General features: G+C 43.3%; 1 protein-coding gene across 3 annotated transcripts in view; it reads left to right on the top strand.

Annotated features, from left to right (window-relative positions):
- The window catches only part of LOC138513069 (uncharacterized), a 1,355,028-nt gene that overhangs the window by 431,445 nt on the left and 899,886 nt on the right, over positions 1-23,697 (top strand). For all 3 annotated transcript variants that reach the window (XM_069627754.1, XM_069627753.1, XM_069627752.1), the window contains exon 7: positions 18,470-18,727. In XM_069627754.1, coding sequence (XP_069483855.1) covers positions 18,470-18,727 — 258 coding nt within the window. The remainder of the gene's footprint in view (positions 1-18,469; positions 18,728-23,697) is intronic.

The raw sequence follows: 23,697 nt of genomic DNA, 5'->3' as shown, positions 1-23,697 counted from the left end.
CATGTTACCTATACTTCCCCATCATCTCTGAATGAAATCCTCCAGTGCTGCTCTGAAGAAGTGACTTTTAAAATGGTAAATGAGCTGAAAGCTTCTGGCATGTATGCAATAATGGCAGACGAGGAAAGAGATCATCGCAAGGAGCGATTGACCATCTGTGTTTGCTATGTATTACCAGTAAGTGGTGAAATGAAAGCACACTTTCTAGGTTTTAGGTAATTGGAAGATTTTAATGCAGATGCAATCAGTCTTTACAGGAATGCCTAACAAAACATGGGGTAGACCGTATACTGTGGTGCTCAAACCTACGATGGTGCAGCTGTTATGAGTGGATTAACTGGTGGTGTGCAGGCAAATTTTCAGAATTACCATTCAGAAGCTATTTATGTTCATTGCTAGGCCCATGAACTTAACCTTCTGCTACGTCACACCTGCAAAGCAATAATAGATGCCAAAGATGCCTTCAACAATGGAAAATCTATATACAGTTTTCAGTACTTCTTATTCATCGCCATACATTCAAAGCGGTTCAAAACACTCTAGGTTTAAAACAAAGTGAGGTTGTCCAGCTTTCAGACGCACGCTGGTCTTTTCAGTTATGCTCTGTAATTGCACTGATGGCAAATTTCTCAGCTCTCCATCTGTGCCTTTCAGAAATTGAATTCAGTACAGCAACTGGTTTATTGTTAAAGTTAAAAAGATTGTCAATAGTATTTTGCCTCTTTATGTTCCAGTCTTTGCTTTCCGCCACAGAGGGCTTCCACACAATCCTCCAAAAAACTCTAGATTTAGCTAAAGCAGTTGATTTCAAAGAAGCTGTGTGCAAAATCTATGCGAACTACAGAAAGTTTGAACTACTGCAAAAAGCAGAATCCTTGCTCACTGATAAACACTGAAGGTGAGGAAATAGTAGAAGAATGAAGAAAAAAGCAAAAGAGCATGGAAGACATATATAATGGTTCTACAAAGTTCTCCTCTGTAAAATCTCAGAACAAAATAGAACTTAGAAGTTATTTTTCCTGTGCTTGGATCAGATGATCTCTGAACTAGAACATTGGTTCTCTAGTGTCAAAGAGATGAGGAATTGAGGCTTGCAGTCCACTTTCCTTATAAAACTTCCTATATGGGGAGTCAAGGGAAATTGCAAACCATTACAGAATAGAATTTAAGGCAGAGGAAACACTTGTATCAAAAATTATTTTGCTAAAAAGAAGCAAAGGTCGAACTCAATGGATCCAGTGTCTACGCTTTAAGATCCTCTAATGTTTCCAACTGTAAAGCAAATAATTCAAATTGTTTTAACTGTGCCAGGGAGCAGTTGTAGCTGTGAGAGATCTTTCAGAGCTTTACAGAGACTTCACTATTGGCTCAGAGGTAAAAATGGGGCAATATAGATTACAGGACCTTGCTGTACATTGCTTGCTAGACCTTGCTAATCATTTTCTGGACCCCTGCCTCCTTGGCCATACAAATCATCCAGATATAACATTTGAGACTCTCCCATATTACTCCTTACGAGAAGACCGACACCTCGTTATTGGCGAGGAAGGCAGTTTTTTCAGTTTATACCTCCTCTCTGAATACCGCATCAGTTGGGGCATCTGGTTTAAAACACCAGGTTTTTGCAACGACATCCCTTCCCAGCTTCTGACATTCTAGGGTGACTGGGGAGTAATCGGATATGGTTTGTGGGAGAATTTGCATTAACCCATTGAGAACCCACCCCCCGCCCATCTCAAGAAGCCAACCGATAGTCAATCTGGGATACCGACCCATGCATCCACGAGAGAAACTTGTAATCCTGTTCACCTATGTGTTGTAACCTCCAGACGTCCACCAGCCCATATTTAGTGCACATCTCTGCTACCTTCTTGCGAGCTCTGGATTTAACTTTTGTGCTGCTGTTGGACCTATCCATGACTGGGTCCAGGGTGGTATAAAGGTCCCCCCCAATAACTTTGGCATCATCACACATTGCCAGGTTAATTCGGACACAGGGGGCATAGGTATTGATCAGGGCCACTTTCACCCCCTCCAAAATACCACTGACAACATGCAAAAGTACTGTGGATCACTATGGTGTCCCCCCACACCCACTGGGAATATGCAGAGAACGAAAAGTAGTACCTGTGGCAGCCACAGTGTGTTACCCACCACACTTCTGTGGATGGTGTAAAATGTCTTTTGTACGAGGGCCACCCCAATGTGGTGCAGCCTCATGTATAGTAGGAGCCTCCTAGTTTTGCCCAGCTGATTGCTGCTCCTAATATTCCATGTTATCAACTTGAAGGTTGTGGAATGAAGCAATTTGGAAGAGGGATGTGCAAGGCCTCGCCCTGATCCCCACACCCCCAGGACGATAATCGGTCAGCAGTTCAGTAAATCCATAATAGTCATCATGTGGACACACAAACCAAACAAAACCTGCCCCCAAACTTAGAGACCCTCCCCACTCCCTCCCCCACGAGCAACCCCAACTGGCTCGATGTTCTCCCTCTTCCCCCCGCCCCAAAACTTTCCAACCAAGGCAGCTGTGTTCGGGGCGCTACCGAACACCCCAGGTCTATTTAACCTGACCTAGCACATAACTGAACAGGAGAAAAACAAGCTTGTCACTGAGAGCTGCAGTCTTTGCAAACGAAACAGAAGCGCACACCATCGTGGCAAATTATGACCGATAAATTATGACATGAACCGGGTGTAAGACTGACCATTGCTTGGGGCGATTGTTCAGGGGTCCCCGTGGCCTTCCACGCCACGGTTCTTGGCTCCATCAAAGGGCCTTGGGGTGCCTTTTGCATGCTGATTTCTCGACCCCATCAATGAAGGAACTGGCGACGTAAACAAGTGCGCCTTAGTCTCAAACTGAATGAGTTTGGCGGGAAAAAAGCATAGAATGTTGGATGTCAGTGTCACAGAGCCTACGCTTAGCTCCCACCACTACCTCCTGGACGCCTGCACCCCTGGTGAGAAGTCCAGGAACACCTCAAATCTATCCATCATACACCAACTCCCCCTTCTGATGCGCCAGATGGAGGTTAGTGTCCCTGTAGTTTAGATGCATGCAATGATAGGGTTCTGGGGAGTGGGGGGCAGCACTGGTTTTGCTGCTGGAATCTGGTGAACCCACTCCACGAAATTAGGGTGGAAAATACATCTCTTCCAAACACTACCTTTCACAGCTTCTCCACAAACTCCTCTGTCTTGGACTGGCCTTGTTGCTCACCGGCCTACACCAGCCTGATGTCCCTGCAGGCCCGACCCGCCAGGTCCTCATTTTTAGCCAAAACCCCTATGACTGTAGACTCCAGTGAGAAGGCCTTGGACACCAGGGAGGGGCTGGCGTCTTCTAGGTATGAAATCCTGTTTTCGGCCTTATCCAGACGGTCACTGTGTTTATCCATGTGCTGTTGCAACATGTCCTCTTTGGTTGAGAGGGCATCCAACTTGGTCTAGCCCACCTATGCCTGCCTTAAGCTGTAGCAGGATCTCCCTAATATCTGACTTGTGCTCATAAGGGAGTTCCCCCCTGTTCCGATCGCGGCAGTGCAGGTGTCCGATTGTGGTAATGGTGGCCTGGCCTTTTTTCTGGCTGGTCCACCTTTAAAGGAGATACATTTTTTTGATGCTGATCAGTTATCCAGCATGGTGAAATGGTGAGGCCTGCCCTCCAAGAGCCAATCTTGGTGTCTTTGTCGCGGGAGCACTGTCGAAAAAAGTGAGGGCTTGATTGAGCAGTGCTGCATGTGCCCCAACACGATTCTTACTTCAGCTTGTTGGCCTGTCGGGTTCTCTTTTCCTGCCCTGGAGTTTCAAGCGAAGATGGCCTCCCTGGCATTGTGAGGGGGCTCATTGACGCTCTACCCCTGGGGCATTTATGTCACCGGGCTTCGATCGTTCCATATTAATATTAAAACCCAGAGGAGTGAACGGTGGCCGCCTTTTTGTGTGACCACTCGTACCGGTCCCAGTAGAGCTAAGGAGATCAGAACACTAAAACCTAAAGAAGTAAAAGCAAATCATTTGGGATACTCTTTTTTTTCGTATCAAAGTCCAGAAGGAAAAGCCAAAGAAGAGTGTAAAATAGCACAAGCAAAGTACAAGAATAAGGCTGGATCAGAGTGCATGTTAAAAAGTAGATGTCAGAAAGAGATCAAATATGAGTTGAATGAAAGCACAAAGAAAAAAAGTAATCAAGATTTGGAACTTTACCACGTAACCAGAGGAGAACCACGAGGAAAGTAATACAATAACAAAGAGCATTTACCTGAGGGGAAAAGAAGCCAGAACATATTAGTCATTTCTTTTTTTATTTTTTTTTTGTTTTCGTTCAGTCAGTTTATTCGGTATAGATCACAGTACATTAAATAACTACATTAAAAATTGTAAAATCATGGCCTAGCTGCCAATAAAAACATTATTTAAACCTACACAATAAAATGTCTTAAAGATCTGTGCTTGCAACATAATAGTAATTGGTCGAATTCGATGAACTTGCATGCTCCCAGCCAGAGATTTTCTTAACAAAAGATAAAATATCAAACAAACTCCTCATCTGTCGAATGCATCATTAAAATCATGGCCTCTGAACAGCTTCTATTTTTATTCTTTAAGAGGTGCGGCCTTAGCCATGTTCTTCATAACTCCATAATAAATTTACATATGAATAAATGTTGTAGATTTACATCTAATCCCAACCCATATGTGCATTTCCCATCTGATCCTAGCCATTGGGATCTAGTATGTACTGGTAAAACATGCAACCTAATCAATATTATTCTCCTGCATTTGTGAGATTTTAACCTTAAAATTAAGTTTCGGGGGTCATCTCGGAACATAACTCCCTGTAAATTTTTAGAGACCGGAGCTGTGGCATGCACCTCTGGGTATGCTCCTAGTCTTCTTTTTCAGCGCATTTTATAATCAAACCTTTCTGTTGCCCTTTTGACAGTGTTCTTAACAAAGCTATCTCTCTCAGCCCCCATTTTTACATTAGAGCAATCCCCTTTGATAGCTACTTGCATTTGCCCTACCTGGAAAAATGGGCCATTTCTTTCAGTGCATTCTCAATGTTTGGGTTCAGTGATGCATCAAAATGTGCTTTCATGAAGAACGGGACGAAGCGGTAGAGCATCTGGCACTCTACACTGGACAACCCCAATTTGCACAATAGTGCTCTAGTAGCTTTAGATAGCCCCACCATTTTTTATAGAAAGCATTTTGCACAGTTTCTAATGTTAGGCATGAAGTGAAGCCCCACAGCTCGCTTCTGTATAGTGTTGCCGTGTGGTTCTTGAGTTTTAGCACTTGCATATCCAGCCTTTTCCCCTGTATAAATAATAAAACTGGTGAGGACCATTAAGACTTGCTTCCATCTGCTTGGTGTGTATAACCTGAAGGTGTCCTCACTTCTTTTCCCCCAAGATCCTCCTCTCAGATGGTCAGGGAAAGGCCATTGCTTTTGCATCCCGACCCTGGGGATTGGATTTGCGAGCAATGATCACGTGGGTGGAGGCAACTTGTGGAATGGCAAGACAACATCCTTAGCTGAGACATGGTATCCCCCTTTCACAATGAGCCCTATATCCCTAAAGCCTTTGTGGAATATTGTCAACCTCTTCCCTTCTCCATTCAATCTGTTCCCCAGAAACAACATTTTAGTACTGGGACGAGGAAGAGATTAACTAGGAGGATACATCCTCATTTCATGGACACGCACATATTGGAGACCAAACCGAGGTGATAAGGCTTTCTTTATTAAATCGGACAGTTTCAGACACCACTCTGGTACTGAGATGAGGAAGAGGATTATGGAGGCACACAAAAGGAACAACCAGGCATCTCTGCCTAATGGAGTCCTTCAGAGTCAGGCACGAGCAGTCAACCCACAGCTAAATGATATAAAAATGCCTGCCGCTCTAAGGAAAGGGGAACTGGCTGAAGGAAAGGAAGCTGGAGACCTAGGAGGCTGGAACCACGTGGTTCAGGAGAAGGGGACACTGTAACCGTGGTCAGCTGTGCGAGGGTCCAGAGGTCCTGCAATCCGCCAAAGTGGGTCTGGTCGGGAGAGGCGGTGGAGCTCCCCATGACCACATGCCGCTGCCAGAGGAAGCCAGGAGAATGGACGGTACGCGCTGTGCAGACCGCGAGAGGACAGCAGAGTCAGGAGAAGCCAGGAAACGGCAGAAGCCTGTTGCAAAGGACTCCAGGAGGAAGAACGCTGCCGTGTGTGATCAGTGAGTGTAGAGCCAATGTGCATTCTGCCCGGGGTGCTCCAATAACGTGCAGCAAAATCATTTGCAGCTGCTGAGTGAAAGGCGAAAAGATTGAGAGTATTTTTGAATGCCCGAACAAGTATTACGAGATCGAATGAACTATACTCAATTGAAGATACTTCTGAACGCTGTACAGAGAAAGAAGTGATTGAAAGCCATTGTCGATACCACACAGAGTGTGAAGTATTTAAAGCACTTCAGAAAACCGCGCAAAGTCGGCTAAATGCTCATAAATGGAGCAAAAGGAAAGTAGTGCATTAAATAAGAGTCAAGGAATACAATGTGTGAAACAAGTAAAGGCAAAAATCAAGAGTGTTAAGCAGGTATGAAGATGGAAAACAAAATAGTAGCCCAAAGTACAGAGGGGCCCAAGCATAGCAAAGTGAGAGACTTGTGTTGGCAAGAGCTAGAGTGGATAAGTGTTGATGGAAGCAGTCAGAAAGGGTATTGGTTGCATGATCTGTTATGGCTGGACAGAGTGGTCGGACAACTGCGCCTAGACAGAGTGCCCTATTCGGAAAAGGCACGGACGGCATATGTGAAGTCACGTTTGTGTTGCTACATCTTTGTCTGAAAGATTGAAGTTGAGAAATGGAACTGTGTTGATTTTGAAAGCTGGAAGTTTGAACTCTTGGGGAAGGGAATTCCAATATTTTGAGAACTATTTTGAATGTGGGGAATGGGAAGCTGATCCTAAGCCAAGACCTGGAAGAAGCTCTGAACTTTCTTTTGAAAACTATTCTTTTGAGACCACCATCCCTACACATTGTATGCAGTTTGTTGTGAGGGCAAGTATAGGTTTTGGACACAGACTGAGACTTAAGTTGGACATCCTGACAGACTATCCTTAGTTTTCTTTATGTAGGGAAATCCAACCTTCGCATATGACAAGTTGGTCCTTACTCCATCCTGCCTTTTGAGTTAAATGAGTATATATTTGAATCTGTTGTCTGGGTCTTGCTTCATGATGCCTTCACATTGGCAACTTTTTTATGTAAGCATTTCAAGTCCCTTACTCCGAGAATTATAGCCCCAGGTTCCCGTAAATTTGACTTTCCCAAAGACCATGTTCTCTGGTTTAGATCAATTCAATGCTCATTTTTAAAATATTTTTATTTGTCTTAGCCAAAACAAAAAATCTTGACTTTTTACACACATTATCATGAACATAGAAAGCATCACAAAATAAATTGTTTAGAGTACATTCACACAAAAATATTCGTGTTACACCATAAAAGATGGAGAAAAATCAAGATGTATATTGTCATAACTCTTAAAACAGTAAAAGTGAAAAAACACATATATATTTGTTTGTGAAGATAAAAACATTTGCTAAAAATGACTAAAGGAGAGCGGGGACATTCAAAGAAATAGGAGAAAGAGACCTCCAGAAGAGCAGGAAAAAATGCAAAATGGTAAGAGGGAGACATCTAAAATAACAGGAATCAAAAATTCCAAGTAAAGGACCCAAAGCTGGAAGAGAGGCTACATTTTAGGCATCTCCTATATCTCAGTTCAAATCGGCTTTCTTTCCCATCAAAGTTAGATCTTTCAGTAGATTAACCACTTAATTCGTGAGAAAAAGTTCTTGACCTGAGACCAGTCATTCCCAGAATGTATTAGAAGGTAGTGAGTCGACATTATGAACAAACTTTTGCAGTCTTCGAACTCTAGGGTCCCAAGTCCCTGTGCATTTTAATAGACGATGTTGAATCGATTGCTTTTGAGTACCTTCACATGTTTCACATATATCAGTAGGAAAAAGTACTCTTATATGCAAGATTTCTAAAGTAGTCAGTATATTTAGGGGCTGATTCATGGAAGTGTTCTATAATGGCGCACCTCTTTTGTTTTGCTGTTGTCACCCCGAGTGGGTCCGGTATGCCCAGACGTGGGTCCCTTGCTTGCTGGGCCTAAAAACCCAAGCTACTCCTCACTGATGACGCCCAACAAGGGTGAAACATGTCTGGGGATGCTTGTGGTCTTGTGCAGAAGGGATGTGACTTAGCAGTTCGGGGTGGACTACCCCTTTGGGGGTGGGACCAAGCTTGATTTGCGTATGGTTTTTCCCCTTTTGTAATGGCTTGGCAGGTGAAGGACCATGGGCTGGAGGGTTGCCTAGAGTGATGCCAGAGGTTAAGATTCATTCCAAACCTTCCAGCCATCACCTCTTTTGTTTTGCTATAATGGCGTAATACCATAGGCAAACATTCCATGAATTAGGGCCTAAATCTCAATCCAAGGAAATCCATTCGGAGGCCTGGTCCTGGGAATATCTTTAGATAAGATGGTAAAAATGACCTTGGTTTATCTATTGAGGTAAGTGAAAATGATAATTTTGCTTGCCTCATTCTATCTATTGTCCTTATCCAATCCGTTCTTTTCATGGATTTCTTAGTTTTGAACAGATTTTCGATCAAAGTTGCAAGCATACTGTCAAATTGTATTAGTATTTCATTGCACTTAGTCTTTAATGTATTCAGAAATACATTTTCTGCATTATCCATCATCACTGCAATATCTTCATAAAGAGACAATGGTGGAGCAGCAAGGATCATTCTATATGCAGAGACCCATTTCCATTCTAACCATGCCAAGAGGGAGGTGAGACCAAGTTCATATATTATAGAAACAATTGGAGCCGAGGTAGGGAGACCCAAAGTTCTTTTCCATAGCTTTGCTTCCGTCTTATCCCAGTTAATATTAAAAGCCTGGAAGTTTGAGTCTAGGCCAAATAAAAGTATACGCACAACTTTCCCAATATAATATTTTATCAGAGGAAGACTGGAAAATGTGCAGTATTTGATGTCGCTTTTTTACATTTGCAATCCCTGACTTAAGATCTTTAAATCTAATGTTTGGAGAAGATGGGTTTTGGTTGGGGAAAGCTTTGATCTGTGTTCCCAAATAGAATACCTCATTCATGATTGGAAAAAGTTGACTAACCATATGCAGGTAAATGGCTTCAGGGTCTTAAGAGGATGCTTAAAGATAACAAATTTAGATTTGTTGGATTTTATTTTTAAATCATTGGAGATTGCATACTCCAAGAAAGCAGTCAATAGCCGATGTAGACCAATTTGTGTATGGTCCAGAAAGACTATATCGTCGGCATATGCTAGCCAGTTTAATTTAGTAGTGCCAAGTTTAGGGCTAACAAAGCCACTTGCTTCCAACCATTGAGGTAAATCTGAGGGGTACAAAATATAGGATGGGGGCAATCAAGCAGCCCTGTCTAATTCCTCTTTCGATCTTCACGAGACAAATTACCCTGCCTATTCATTCTAACTCGTAGAGCTGAAATATGATGCCATCCTAATAGAATATCAGGGATCCCCACCGCCTCAATTTCCCCCATAATCGATCTATATTGATGGTGTTGAAGGCCTGAGATAAATCTATCCAGGCTCCGAAGAGGGGAGTACCTCCTATGTATGTGAGATCCTAAAGGAGGTCAGAACCAGGCCATTTAGAGAGGTCGAAAGACCCCTCCTAAATCCTGTCTGTCTGTTTAGGGATTATCCCCTTGGCTTTTGCCCAGGATTCCAGGTCCTTTAGTATTAAGCCAGCAAATGTTTTTCCATCTGTGTCAAGGAGTGAAATTGGCCGGTAGTTTGCTGCCAGTCGATCTCCTTTTTTATAAATCAGAATAGTGTGTAATTTCTCCAAGACTCAGGAATTCTTTTGTGTCTCAATGTTGTAAAATAGGGAATTTAGGACCTTTGCCCAAAGGGTAAGATTTAGCTCTACGATTGCGTTGCTGAGCCCATTAGGGCCAGGTGCTCGAGAGGTTAAAGATTTTTTTAATTGGGGTTAGAATATCCTCCCTTTCAAATGTCAAGGCCCAATCTACTGATATAACTTTTGACTCTGATATCAGTAGATCCATGCACTTTTGCAAAGTGAGCCATCCATCCCTGCTCCTATGTTATTTTGTGAATAGTATATGGGATTTCCATTGAGCCTATAATTGACCAAAAGCTACGGGAGTTTTTTAGGCAAATAGCTTTCAGCATTTCTTCCCCTTCTCTTTGTAGTCTCATAAACCTATGGGATCTAATCCAGTTTCTATAGGTATTATTAATTACTCTAATTCCTTCTTCATACTTTTTGGATCTTTTAGTGTTTTTTTCAGTGTTACCTTTTGCTGTCTTTTATTTCTTCTCATGATTTGCATGTCAAATGGTCTAGAGGGGATTGCATTGTCGAGTTCTTGCTTACCGAGAGATCCAAGTCCATGCTAATTTGTGGTACCTCGGAAAGGCATATGTGATGAATCGGAGGTGATCATCTCAAAGACCCTATCCTGGGAACCTTCGTATGTGGCATGGGAAAGTCGGACACTTTCTGATCCCTACCCTGGCAGAGGTGTTCTGCGGGAGGATCACATGAAGGCGGGGGGGGACTCGGGTCAGGAGAATTGGGAGAACCCTCTCACCAACTTCCCTAATGATGTCATGGTTTTTAATGGCCTATTGTAAAATTGTAGCATTTGATGGAAAAGGGAACAAGAACATTGGGGATGTAATAATGCTCTAGGTACTGGGAAGAGGGGCACAGAGTTGCAGAAGTGTAATGTTCATTCTAGTGGTTCTAATGACCCACACCTGAGTGGGCCATTTGAATGTTTAAAGCCCCTTCAGGTGCAAGCCATTAGAACACAGAAGCACTGTGAGCAGCAGAAGCAGAAATAAGATGCCAGGACTGCCACTGTGTTTCCAGCGAGTTACGAATGGAAGTGCTTGGAAAGACTGGTGAGTTGGCCTGTGCTAGGTTAACCCCATGGCGTTCTGCAATAGACCGCTGACTGGAAATGAGCCTTTTGAATACTGGACTAATGAATTAAAGCATTTTTGGAAAAATACTTCTATTGAGAGAGCCCAAATGAAGAAAGATCATAACATGCCCCCAATGCAAAATCTGTGTCACGCAAATCTTCTACCACCAATTTGAATGCTACTGTGCCAATTGCTACTCCAGGTGTCCACCACCACTGGAAACATGCCCCCCAATGCAAAATCTGTGTTACGCAAATCTTCTACCACCATTTTGAATGCTACTGTGCCAATTGCTACTCCATGTGTGTCCACCACAACTGAAAACGTGCCCCCCAATGCACAATCTGTGTTGGGCAAATCGTCTACCACCATTTTGAATGCTACTGTGCCAATTGCTACTCCATGTGTGTCCACCTCCACTGGAAACATGCCCCCCAATGCAAAATCTGTGTTAAGCAAATCGTCTACCACCATTTTGAATGCTACTGTGCCAATTGCTACTCCATGTGTGTCCACCACCTCTCCCACACTCCCCTCCCCCCCTTTAGCTACACAACCACATCTCAAATGCACCATGATCAACGCCAGGTCTGTTAATGCCCACGCTCTGGACATCCATGATCTCATAATCTCCCATGATCTTGATCTGCTCATGATCTCAGAAACTTGGCTACATGAAGCCTCTGGTCCTGCACTCTCCCTTGCACTACCTCTGGCCTACTCCATCACAAGACAAGATCGCCTCTCTAAAGGTGGAGGTGTAGCAATCATTGTCAGAGATTCTCTCTCCATTAGAAAGATGGAGAAATCCCTGCACAACAACAGTGACTACCTCCAAGTCTAAATCAACCTCTCTCCCCACTATACCATTGCTGTTCACATTGCCCATCGCCCTCCAGGCCCAATAGGTGACTTTCAAGCCTCTCTCATACACCTACTTTCAGACAACCTTAAAAAGAATTCTAAAGCCATTCTACTTGGAGACGTCAACCTAGGCCTCCTTGACTGTAAGGACTCAGCAGCTAAATCCCTTGACTCAGCCCTCAAGGCACTAGGCTACAAAAACACCATATTCAGCCCTACCCACACCCAGGGACGAACTCTCAACTGGATTGCACAGCACAACTGTCCACTTACCATCATTGGTAACACGCCCACCCCATGGTCTGACCACCATATCATCACCTTCAGCATCCCCACCACATGCCCCTCCACCCCGGCACCCCAACCCTTGCCACCCTGCCTCGCAAGATGCTCCCGGCAGCTCACTAAGGAAAGACTGCTGCCATTCCTCCAAGGCCCAGCCTTCAGACCTCCGTTCTCCACAGACCCAGAAATACTTGCAACAGCATACGACAGTGCCATCAAAGGAGCCATCAACTCCATTTCCCCACTGAAACCTCACAAATCCAAACCCACCACCCACTCCAACTCCTGGTTCACCCCGGACCTTCTCACACTCCGCAACGAGAAAAAGGCTGCACTCACACAATGGCAAACTTCCCACTCGGACAAAGACAAGATAATCTTCAAAGCCCTCTCTACCAAATGCAAAAACGCAATCACCCAAGCAAAGGCCAAATCCTTTGAATCCAGAATCTCGGAGGCCCAATCTAGCACTAAAGAAATCTTTGCTATCTTCAGGGAGCTAGAGACGCCCACTCCCGCCCCCCAGAATTTCACCAAAGATAAAGCCTGGTGCGACGAAATACAAACAGCCATGCAAGCCAAACTGAACCTCCTCCAAAAGAAAATATCAACCACTAAACAAGCCATGCCTAACACAAACATCCCTGTCCCCCGCCAGCCCTTGACCCCCCCCCCAACCCTTCTCTTTCAAACCCATACAGCAGAAAGACATCAACATAATGAGGAATATCAAACCCTCTAACTGTAAAGGTGATGCATGCCCAGCTACCCTCATCAAAGACTGCACTGAAGCACTAGCTCCTTTCCTTACAGCCTATGTCAATGCCTCCTTTGCCACCGGAAAAGTCCCTGCCTCCCTCAAGGAAGCCTGGGTCCGCCCTCTATTAAAAAAAACCAACCCTTGATCCCACCTCCCCCAACAACTATAGACCAATCACCACTGTCCCATTCCTCCTCAAAATAATGGACAAAGCAGCCCATCTGCAGGTTCAACATTTCATTGACGTGAATAAACTCCTAGGTCTCCGACAGTCTGGCTTCCGCCCCAAACACGGGACTGCGCTACTTGATTTGAAAAACCAGATGGACGACACCAGAGACCTGGGCAAACCAGCACTACTCCTACTTCTCGACCTATCGGCAGCCTTCGACCTTGTAGATCATGACGTCCTATGCCACCACCTCTCTGCCACCGCTAAATTCTCCCCTGAGGCCACAGCATGGATCATGTCCTTCCTACAAGACAGAACCATGCAAGTATTCTCTGACTTAGCCTCCGCCTCACCCACAATCATTCTCTGTGGTGTGCCCCAAGGCTCCTGCCTCTCCCCCACTCTCTACAACATCTTCACACGACCCCTCTTCCTCGTCCTCGACGCCATGGGTATCTCCTACACCAACTATGCTGACGATACCCAGATCCTCCTCACCCTCACTGGCAACTATGACACTGACCCTCAACAACCTCTACAACACCATCCAAGCCTGGATGGCAGACCATGGACTATTCCTCAACTCCGACAAGACAGAACTCCTCCTGGTAGGTTCCCCCGACACGCTAAAAAAGCTAGACTCCCAATTCAGTCATTTCACCATCGACTCCATTAAAATACCTGTCTCAGACTCGGTCAAAACTCTTGGTGTCTACTTGGATTCCAACCTCTCCATGGACAGACAAGTCAACGCAATAGCCTCCTCAGCTGCGTACCATGCCAAACTAATCAACGCCGTCAGACCCTTCCTCTCCAAAGAGAATTGCACAAACATAGCCAGAGCAATCACCGGCTCTAGGCTAGATTATTGCAATGTACTCTTCCTAGGAACCTCCAACAAAAACCTGGAAAGGTTACAAATCATACAGAACAATGCCCTCCGCGCTGCCCAAGGTATTATGAAAAGAGAACACATCTCTGAGGCCAGAAAATTAGCCCACTGGCTACCAATAAGGGAAAGAATCATCTTCAAAGCCCTGACACTGACCCACAAGTGCATCCACCTCACCGCCCCTGTCTACCTCTCACAAAGAATCCACCCTGTATCCTCCGCAAGGCCAACCAGGTCACCATATACCAACATGCTCTGTGTACTACTAGTAAAAAGAGCCAGAGCTGGAGGTTCCAGCTTCCCTTATCTCGCACCATCACAATGGAATGCCTTTCCTCCCACAATCCGAGGCAAGCCCTCCCTCACTGCCTTTCGGAAAGCTATGAAAACCACCCTCTTCACATAAGGTCTTCGCAGTACCATGTGTGCCAATAAACTGTCTAATGTAATAACCAAAGATGCATGAGCTGTAATGACTAATATGTTTGTAGCAATCCTAATGTGCCAACTACTGCTACCAATCCTGTACCCCCTGTAACTAAGTTCCTGCAAGTAACAGCGCCACAATGCCCCTGGGCTGTCTGCGCGCTATATAAATAAATAAAATAAATAACCATCATTGCCAAAGTAAAGAGGGGGCAATATTTGAACAAGATTGTAACCAGCATTTCCTAAGCCATAGAACGTCAATTTATAAATGAAAGGGAAACCAGCTTTCATAAGTGAGAAATCTTAACAAGAGATATTAACAGCAGTTAACTGGTATAGTAGAAGGCATTCAAAGGTGGAAGGAGAGACGCCCTCCTTGTAGCAATCAAGGGGAAGAGGAATACAACCTGCATTGCATGTGGCAAACAAATCAGTGGAACAAACAGTGTTGATGTGTATTATACCCTTAAGAAAGAAGTTGTGAACATCAATGTTGTTGAAAGTTAACAACTTTCCTAAAGTTGTAAAGCAAGCCTCTCCACAAGTACTTGTACTGGTAGGAGTTTATCCTGGCAGGTGAGTATACAAGGAAGAAGACCTTGAAGTAATGCATTGTGGTGGAAGGATGTGGTGTAAAGTAAGTGGCAAATCCACTAACGTGTTATGATTTGAACTGTAATAAAACCATCCTGACAAAACATTGTTGTTAATAAATAGAAATGTGAAAATAGTTGTTCTTCAGAGAGAAGTTTATATTGCAAACTGGAAGTGTGAAGACAATGTCGTTCTGGTTTACTGAGCAAAGAGCTTGTGGAAACTTTGGACAATCATATGTTGAAGAGTGATGAATCTTGTTTAGCAAATCCAAGTGAAAGACTCATGAAGTGAAGAGAACTTTGTATTGCACTTGGATACGAACTGGAATATTGAAAAGAACTTTCTTGATTGAACCTTGATCTGGAAAATCCTGAATTAATCCTGGGGAAGGGAAGCCGACCCATGTTACAAGGATACATGTTATGTTTTGTTGAGTTTAACTAGCCATGTGATACCTGTATGATTTTGTTATATCTAGAAGTGTGGGGGACTGAAACCTTTTATTAGTATTTTTCTTTAGTCCTAGTTTGACAGGTAGGGAAATCCTTGTTCGATTAGGGAAAGTGAGGTGTTTATCTCACCATTGGTTAATAAAATGGCTACTTGTGAGAACTCCATCTACTTGTCCGCCTTGCATTTTGGACTCCTCACACATCTGAGTAAAGAAGACTTTATTTGAGTCCCCTTAAAGTGAGATCCATCACAGCTGAGTCGTCTGCATATAGCCAGGCGCTATACTGCACCCCATTTAGCTTTGCTGGGATAACTTTATAAGAAGAGTCATGTGGGTCAAAATCGGACCGAAATGGGGAGGATAAAAGTGAAGCTAGCGGAAACCCTTGTCTAACTCCTCTGTTAGTGCTGATTTCTTCTGAGAAGTTCTCCTCCATGCAATGGATCCCTATTGAGGTGTCCTCATTCACCAATTGAATCATCTGAAGCAATCTGCGGGAACACCAATTTGGGCAAACTTCCTCATAACAGATTCCTATCTATTGAGTCAAATGCCTCAGTTAAATCAAGGAAAGATACATATATTTTGCTCCTTCTAAACTTCATGTATTTTTAAGCTATAGTTTGCAGTATGAGGCACTGATCCAATGCAGAGAATTATTTCCTAAAGCCTGCTTGAATGTCCGGTATCTTATCTAAGGCCCTACTCTGTAGCCTAGCTGCAGGCAAGCTATAAATATCTTACTCGAGATGTCATGTACAGAGATATGGGCAATCGCAGTGGGGATCTGCTCCCTTGCTTTTTAAAAAAAACTAAATTAATAGGCTCTTGTTCCGTGAGCTTGGACTAGACCGCTCTAAAGTGATTGCATTGAAGACATGTATCAGCACAGGTGCCCACCAGTCGAACCAACAAAGAGAAATGCCCAGTCTCACCCCGTCTGGACCTGCAGCTTTTCCCGTTTTTAACCTGTTTGTGTCTTGATTTCTTCTTGAACAACCAATCTCTCCACCAGCTTTTGGGCTTTGATTTTACCCTGGGGTGGTTTCTGCCTCCTGATTATTTAATACACCCTGAACGTGTGCTATACAGCTGCCTGGAGGGATGGATCCAACATCCCCTTCCTCATTTTGGCCAAATAATTTCACCACCAGCCTCCAGAACACCTTGGTCTTATTCTCTTGTACTGCTCTATCTAGTTTATCCCATTGTTTTTCTATGTGCTGGCGTTTTATGTCTTTTAATAGCTTTTTATAAGTACACTATTTCCCATTGAGGTATTTTGGCTTGATTGTGCCTTCCCTTGCTTCCTGATTTAAGAACCACGCTGCTTGTCTGCATTCTGCGTCAAAACGGGGAGCGTCTACAGCCACTCTTGCTATCATGTTATGTGACTTTGGTGTTCGGTACTGAATGAGTTGCATGTATTGATCAAAAAGATCTAAAAAATCAAATATTGAGTAAAGTTTATGGAAAGCAAGCATCCCATGAGAAGTGAGTCATTCTCCTGGCCTTAGTTGTTCTCTATGCGGTAGGGCCAGTTAAGGTTGGTTTTGGACGGATTCTGTTCAGACATTCACTGACACTGTAGCTAGTTTTGTTAGGTTGGGACCTCTTCTACTATAGGGAGAGAGGCCTTTTCCCCTTTGGGTTAATAAAGAAAATAGTTAAATATCTTCTCATATTCCACATCCTCCTTCTGACTTGCCACATTAGGTTCGCAATTTAAATACCCAAAATAAAATCTTTGGTAAAACATGAACAACTGTCTCTTGAAATTTGTTGGGATTAAAATGTAGGAGTCCATTTGGTAAAATGTTGTTAAACTTTGTTTCGTCGTAGTATAGTACATTCTCTATCCATTGAATGAGCAGGGACTTACTGAACACTGATATAGAGCACAGGGACTGCCCATTCAGTAGAGCTATTATGAATGTCTTTTTTTCTGAATTATTGCGATTCTGCTGGATAATTGTGCTTTTGGTTAAATGATTGCAAGTGAAGATGTTGAAATCCACTTAGTACTCGTTAAATGCTTTTATTTTTATATTAACTTTTATTTTGTAGATCACCCAAATATTTAAACCCACTAATTTTAGTTTAAGAAGATAATCTCAATAGAATCTGTTTGAAGGCTGCAGTGCTTCTTGATGATGAAAAAGGTGAAAAGAGGAAATGCCCAGTTTTTAATTAAACCTTTTTAAAATGGGAATGAAGGAATTATTTCATTTTTAAATGTGTTTGAGCACAGCATAGCTCAGCTGCAAGGTGCTCGCCTTCGAAGCAAGACGACACAGAGCAACACAGGTTCGATTCATGGGTCCGCGCTTGGAAACCTCTTGGTATTAAGCGCATTATAAATAACCTATCATATAATAGCAAACCTGAGGCTAGAACCTCCCAGTATAAGGAAGCAAACATTCTTTGGACTTCTGCCCATTAGAAGGTTGGACATGACGCACGTAAGGACTCTTCTTTCATTTTGATGGCCAAAAGGTATTCAAAATCTGGGCTTGCCTCCCACACCACCTCTCCCCCCGTACAACCCTTTGTGGTTCATTGGAACAGGGAGGTTTCCAGGTAACTATTGCTATCTTCCTGTGCTTTTAAACTTGGAAATCATGCTGTGGTGTTGTAAAGATGATTCTTTTCAGAACTATCTAATCAAAGATTATGAAACCAAAAGTAATATTTTGGCAAAATGGTCCTCTAAATGTTAGTTCTTGTATCAATGATGGTCAAAGTCCTCTTATTCCATGAGTATAGTAGCTTTGTTTGTTTGCTTGAGCAGTGCCAGTCCGTTTTTCTTATAAAGGTTGTATAGTCACTAAATTTGCTAATGCATTGGGAACAAAGTGGATAGCTTATGGACCAATAGTACAGTTTGATCACCCTTTGCATGTAGGCCCGAGTAGAGTGAGACTTAACATGTAACCTGATCCATTTTTCTTTTCTTTTTTTAGTTGCCAGTGATTGGTTTCCTGTGGGTGTGACTAGGAGCTTTGCTACCCAGTTGGAAGTCGTGTGGAATGCAGATTATCTTGTGGGAGATGAATCCTTTGTTACACTTGTCCTTTATGATGTGAATGGTACACTTTTGGAGACGCTCTCCTCATCAGGAACAGTTTACACTTTTGCAGCATTGATTCCCTGTACGGAGTATAGAATATGCCTGTCCACGGAAGAAACCCATAATCTAGTCTGTATCACCGGTTTAACAGGTAACGTTCAACAGCTGCTGAATTAAATGCATCTTTTGGCAATTTTTACATGACAGATCTGCATACCTACATAATCTTTGCTGTGAGAAGCAGACCTTTTGGGGGGCATGTTTCTGATTGCATCTGATGTATTATTCACTTTCCATTGTTCACTTAAACAATCATAGGAGAGATTGAAAACACTTGAGTCTGAAAGTTAAATCAAAATGTTTGTCATTATCCCAAACATGTGTTGTACAAAAATATGTATTTTGTAGCCACTGTGGTAGACCAGAAGTAGACAGACCACTAGGTGGCATTTCTACAGGTTTCTTGATTCAAATAATAAATAAAAGGCCTAGCTATCCTTAGCAATAAGGTGTGTGCCCTCCCTAACACAAAACCATCTAGGGTGCTCGTCAGTGAGGTTGTCCAAATCAACAGTCCGTCCTCCGTCCAGAACTATCCTACTCCATCCCTACCACTGGTCGTGAAAACTCAAAGAAAAGAGGGGCCCAGGGGAATGATTTCCTTCTCCGTGACAGACTTCTATAGCCTTAACAGTTCTGTCTCAGGATGGCTTCTGAGAAGGTTCTTTGTTTTAATTCTTCAAGGGGGCTTTGTCTTGTTCTCTACACAAACAGTTCCTTGATTCCACAAAGAAAGGTCAGTTTCCTGATCCTTCTTTAAACGTTGCAGTGTCTCCACATTTTCTTCAGTACCCTAGATGGCTTCCGTTGGTTTCTTTACTTGGTTTGTCGCATTCCTTTTTACTGGTATGGGTCGGACTGGTCCCTTGGTAGTCTCTATTCTCTTTCCAATATTGACAAACACTGAGACGAGTATGCCCGGTCCCTTGGTAATCTTCACTCTCCTTCCATCCTGTCCCCCACCCGGGTCTCCCGCCATTCCCATTACCTCTTTTGAGTCGGGAAGGCATCACCAGTTCTTTTTTTTTTTTTTCTTTTTTTTTTTTTTTCTTTTACTTTATTTAACAAATTGGCAAAGGCTTACAGGTGGTTCAACAGTATTCATATCAAAATTATATCATTAATCTGTTAAAACCGTTTTCATAACTTACAAAGTGTATCAATACAGTTTCGATATGCACTTGTGATCTGCTGGTGACATTTTTGTCTCGGGGTGTCACTTGACATTTTCAGGAGTCCGTCAAGTTTTCCATGCATGGTATAGGGCCTATATACCTTTAGGCCGAGATGCTGTAGTAAGAGTTTGTACATATCTTTCCTCATTATCGTTAACGTGCGCCATTTCACTAAGACATTGTAATGCTGTGGGCTCTTCTTTTGCTTTCCAATTGAGTAATATGCATTTTTTGGCAAGTATTCATCCTAAGTTAAAAAGTCTACGGGCTGTGGTTTTTGTTTTGCCGATTTTGCCCAGGAGGTATTTCAAGGGTTGAAGCGTCGGAGGTATTCCCGTTATTTAATGCAGTATGTTCGATTTTAGTCGCGAGCAGCTCCCGAACATGTGGAATGTATCGGCTTCTGTACTTTTGCATTTCGGACAAGATTGTTCTTTTTGTGGGTTGAATCTAGTTATGTGTTTGGGGGTGTAGTGGAGTCTCCAATATTTTGAATTGGATCAACCTCTGCCGTGCATTGAGCAATACCTCTCTAGTGAGGCTACACATTTTTTGCCATTTGACATCATCTATTACACTCCCAGTGTCGTTTTCCCATTTAGTTTTTAATGTATCTACGTGTGGTTCCCCGTCTTGTATCTTTGTGTATAGTCTGGAGAGAAGTCTTTTCCTATTATCACACTGTACCATCATCTCAATGTAGTCATTTGGGTTGGTTCTTAAGGAAACGACTGCCATTTTTGTTACAGCTGCTCCCATCCTATAGTATTGCAATATTCTCACAGGGTTTACCCCCTGGATTTATCTGTAAATTTGTCCACTGTGACGAACCTGCCTCCAGGGAAGAGGTCCCTGAATTTCATTGTTTTGTCAGGATCCCATGACCGCTGGATATCTGCATCCATTGTAGGGGTAAGATGCAGGGTGTTCCATAGAGGGATATTTTTACTATATGGGTTTGTTATATCCATTCTAATCCCTATTTGCCTCCCTGCGTCTAATGTAATGCTCAATGGGTCGAATTGGCAAGGGTCACCCGCAGGGATGGATATAAGGGTAGACCTGATGTTGTTTGGTGCAGCAGAGCATCTCTCCAAGTCTATGTGCAGATTTATTGTCCGGGCTGTACCAGTTACCAGCCTAATGTTCTTGGGCTGTTAGATAGTATATCTCGAAATCTGGAGCCACTATGCCCCCTCTACGAGAAGGTTTTGTCAGGGACTCCCATTTCATGCGAGCGATGATTCCACCCCATACAAATCCCACTGCCATTTTCCGAAGTGTGTTGAATTGTCGCCCGGGCCAAATCGGGATGTTATTTTAAAAAAAGTATAGAGGTTTGGGTACGAGTCATTTTAAGGACTGCAATTCGGCCATGCAGTGACAGCGGGAGCTTTGCCCAGAGATTCAGCTTGTTTAAGTGTGGTGAGGTATTCTGCGTAATTATGTTCGTATAATAGTTTGCGCGATCTTGCCCCCTTCACGCCCAGATATTTGACTGTTTAATTTCCCATTTCATCTCATGCATTTGTGGTGGTCTGGAGGTGTTATCGTTCAGGGGGAAAAGTTCTGACTTTGTTTTGTTAATTTTGTAACCTGAATGTAGTGTGAAGTTATCTACTTCTGCAAAGATTGGTGTGATATTTTCTGTGGGATGTCTAAGATATATTAGGGTGTCCTCTGCAGATATATTAGGGTGTCCTCTGCAGATAATTTGTTGTGGGCCCCGAATATGTATTCCTCTGTGGCTGTGAAACTCTCGGATTCTGCTGGCAAATGTCTCAACAGTCAATGCAAAAAGCTAGGGAGAGAATGGGTACCCTTGCCTGGTACCCCTTACCAATTTAATAGTGGTAGAGTAATTTCCATTGGTCTGTACTTTAGCTTTAGGATCTTTGTATAACAGTTTTACAAATGTATTAAACCCTGTTCCAAGTTACATACATTTTAAGACCCTCAAAGAGGAAATTCCATGATACGAAGTTAAATGCTCTTTCAGCATTCAATACCATTGCAGCCGCAGGTACCATTGGGTTTATCTGAGCCATTGTGCCAAACAGTCTATGGAGATTTAGGGCCGTTGACCTGCCTGGAATGAAGCCAGACTGGTCTGGGTAACCCAGTTCGGGCATGTGAGGTAGGAGTCGGTTTACTAGTGCTTTTGCAAAAATCTTAGCATCACTGTTGATTAATGAGTGGGCAGTATGAGGCCATTTCGTTAGTTGGATTCCCTGGTTTTGCCAGAACCGTAATAACTGCCTCAGTTAGGGAAGGTGGTAGTCTACCTGAGTCGCACGCCTCCTCCCACACTCGGAGTACGTTCGGGGCCATTATATCTTTATATACTTTATATAGCTCAATGCCTATGCGGTCTGGGCCCGGGGCCTTACTGGATGCAAGTGAGGCTATGGCTTCAGCTATTTCCTCCACTGTTATCGGACTGCCCAAGTTGTTGCTAGCCTCTCGGTCTAATATGGGGATATTAGTTCCCTCCAAGTAGCTCTCTACCTCTTCCATCGACACTGTGTCTTTGTTAGCATAGAGTGTTTGATAATAGTCTCGGAATAAGTCATTTATTTCCGACTGCTTAATCGTGGTGTTCCCATCTGGCTTTGTAATCCCATTGATATGGTTTATTTCCCGCTCACCTGCAAGCAGGGCTCAAGTCGAGGGTACACGCCAGGGGGGACAGAGTCCTCCCACTTTATTCAGAGGGTGGATTCAGTCCCCCCACCTAAAATGAGAAACATTGAATGACCTCTTTGAATTTATGAATTAAAGATGACCTTGGGATCAAACCGCAGTCAGGTTTGTAGGCTGGAGACTTCACCGCTGCACTATATAACCTGAAGAAAAATATCAACCAACTAAAGGTGAAATGTCACATTTCAGTACTGCAAGTCCTAAGGAAAATATTTGTTTTTGTTCTTGGAGTTTAAAACATGCACACCTTTTTAATGTTTTCAAAAACACTATTGGAGGAAAATATTTGCTCTTGGTTTTGTGTGTGTGTGTTGATTTAATGAAAGGCAAATTCCATTCGTCCTGTGCAATTTGGGTGGTTATGCAAACCCAATGTAATGAAATGTGTATATTTCACCTTCATATGCTAATTTCTGGCGACACGGCACCCAATTGCATTTGTTGAGGAGTCCCTCACTGAAATTTTTAGGACTTGACCCCTGCCTGCAAGCATTCTGGCGAGCAAGCAGCCGGGTCACTCTCCTTCGCCATAGCGTCTGGCCTGCGCCTTCCCTGCCATAAAACGAGTTTCTTGTTCTGCCGGGTTGCTGAATTTTTGTCTATTTCCTGTGATAAGACCCAATAGCGCCCTATCTTCGCTTGCCTCACCCCGATTGCGCCACATATAGGGCATAATAGTGTAATTGGGGTCCCCTGATCACGTTGTATTACAAAAAAAAAGTAATCCAAAAAGGAGCTCACACTGCCAAGAAAAAAACGCTGTTTATTACAGCTGGGCGAGCAGAAATCAAATGGAACAGTGGACTAGAACTGATTGACAGCTGACATCGGGACCTACAGCGAACATTAGTTTTATTCCTTGGTCAAGGCATTAGAAACAATTGCAGCTCAAATGTTCATATGTTCCCCTGAAATTCATTGGTTATACTACATCATATCCTTGGTGCTAAGAGTATGTTAGTAGAACATGATTGGAGCAAACGGGTCAACAGTATCCCAAAACATCACCTCCCCGTGTGGCGCCACATCATTTCTCAACTGCAGGAAACTATTTGCATTTAGCAAAATAACATTTGTGCTGACGCTGGGACATTATTATTCTGCCATTGGTCAGTACCATTGCGGAAGGAGCACAACACCCTGCTTCTGGTGGGAAGAGAGACATTCAAACGGCACCTGCCGA

Source organism: Ambystoma mexicanum, chromosome 12 (assembly GCF_040938575.1).
Source record: "Ambystoma mexicanum isolate Mex_15411 chromosome 12, UKY_AmexF1_1, whole genome shotgun sequence".
In the NCBI taxonomy this organism is placed as follows: Eukaryota; Metazoa; Chordata; class Amphibia; order Caudata; family Ambystomatidae; genus Ambystoma; species Ambystoma mexicanum.
Note: the sequence above shows the minus strand (reverse complement) of the source record. Positions and strands in the feature narration are given on the sequence as shown.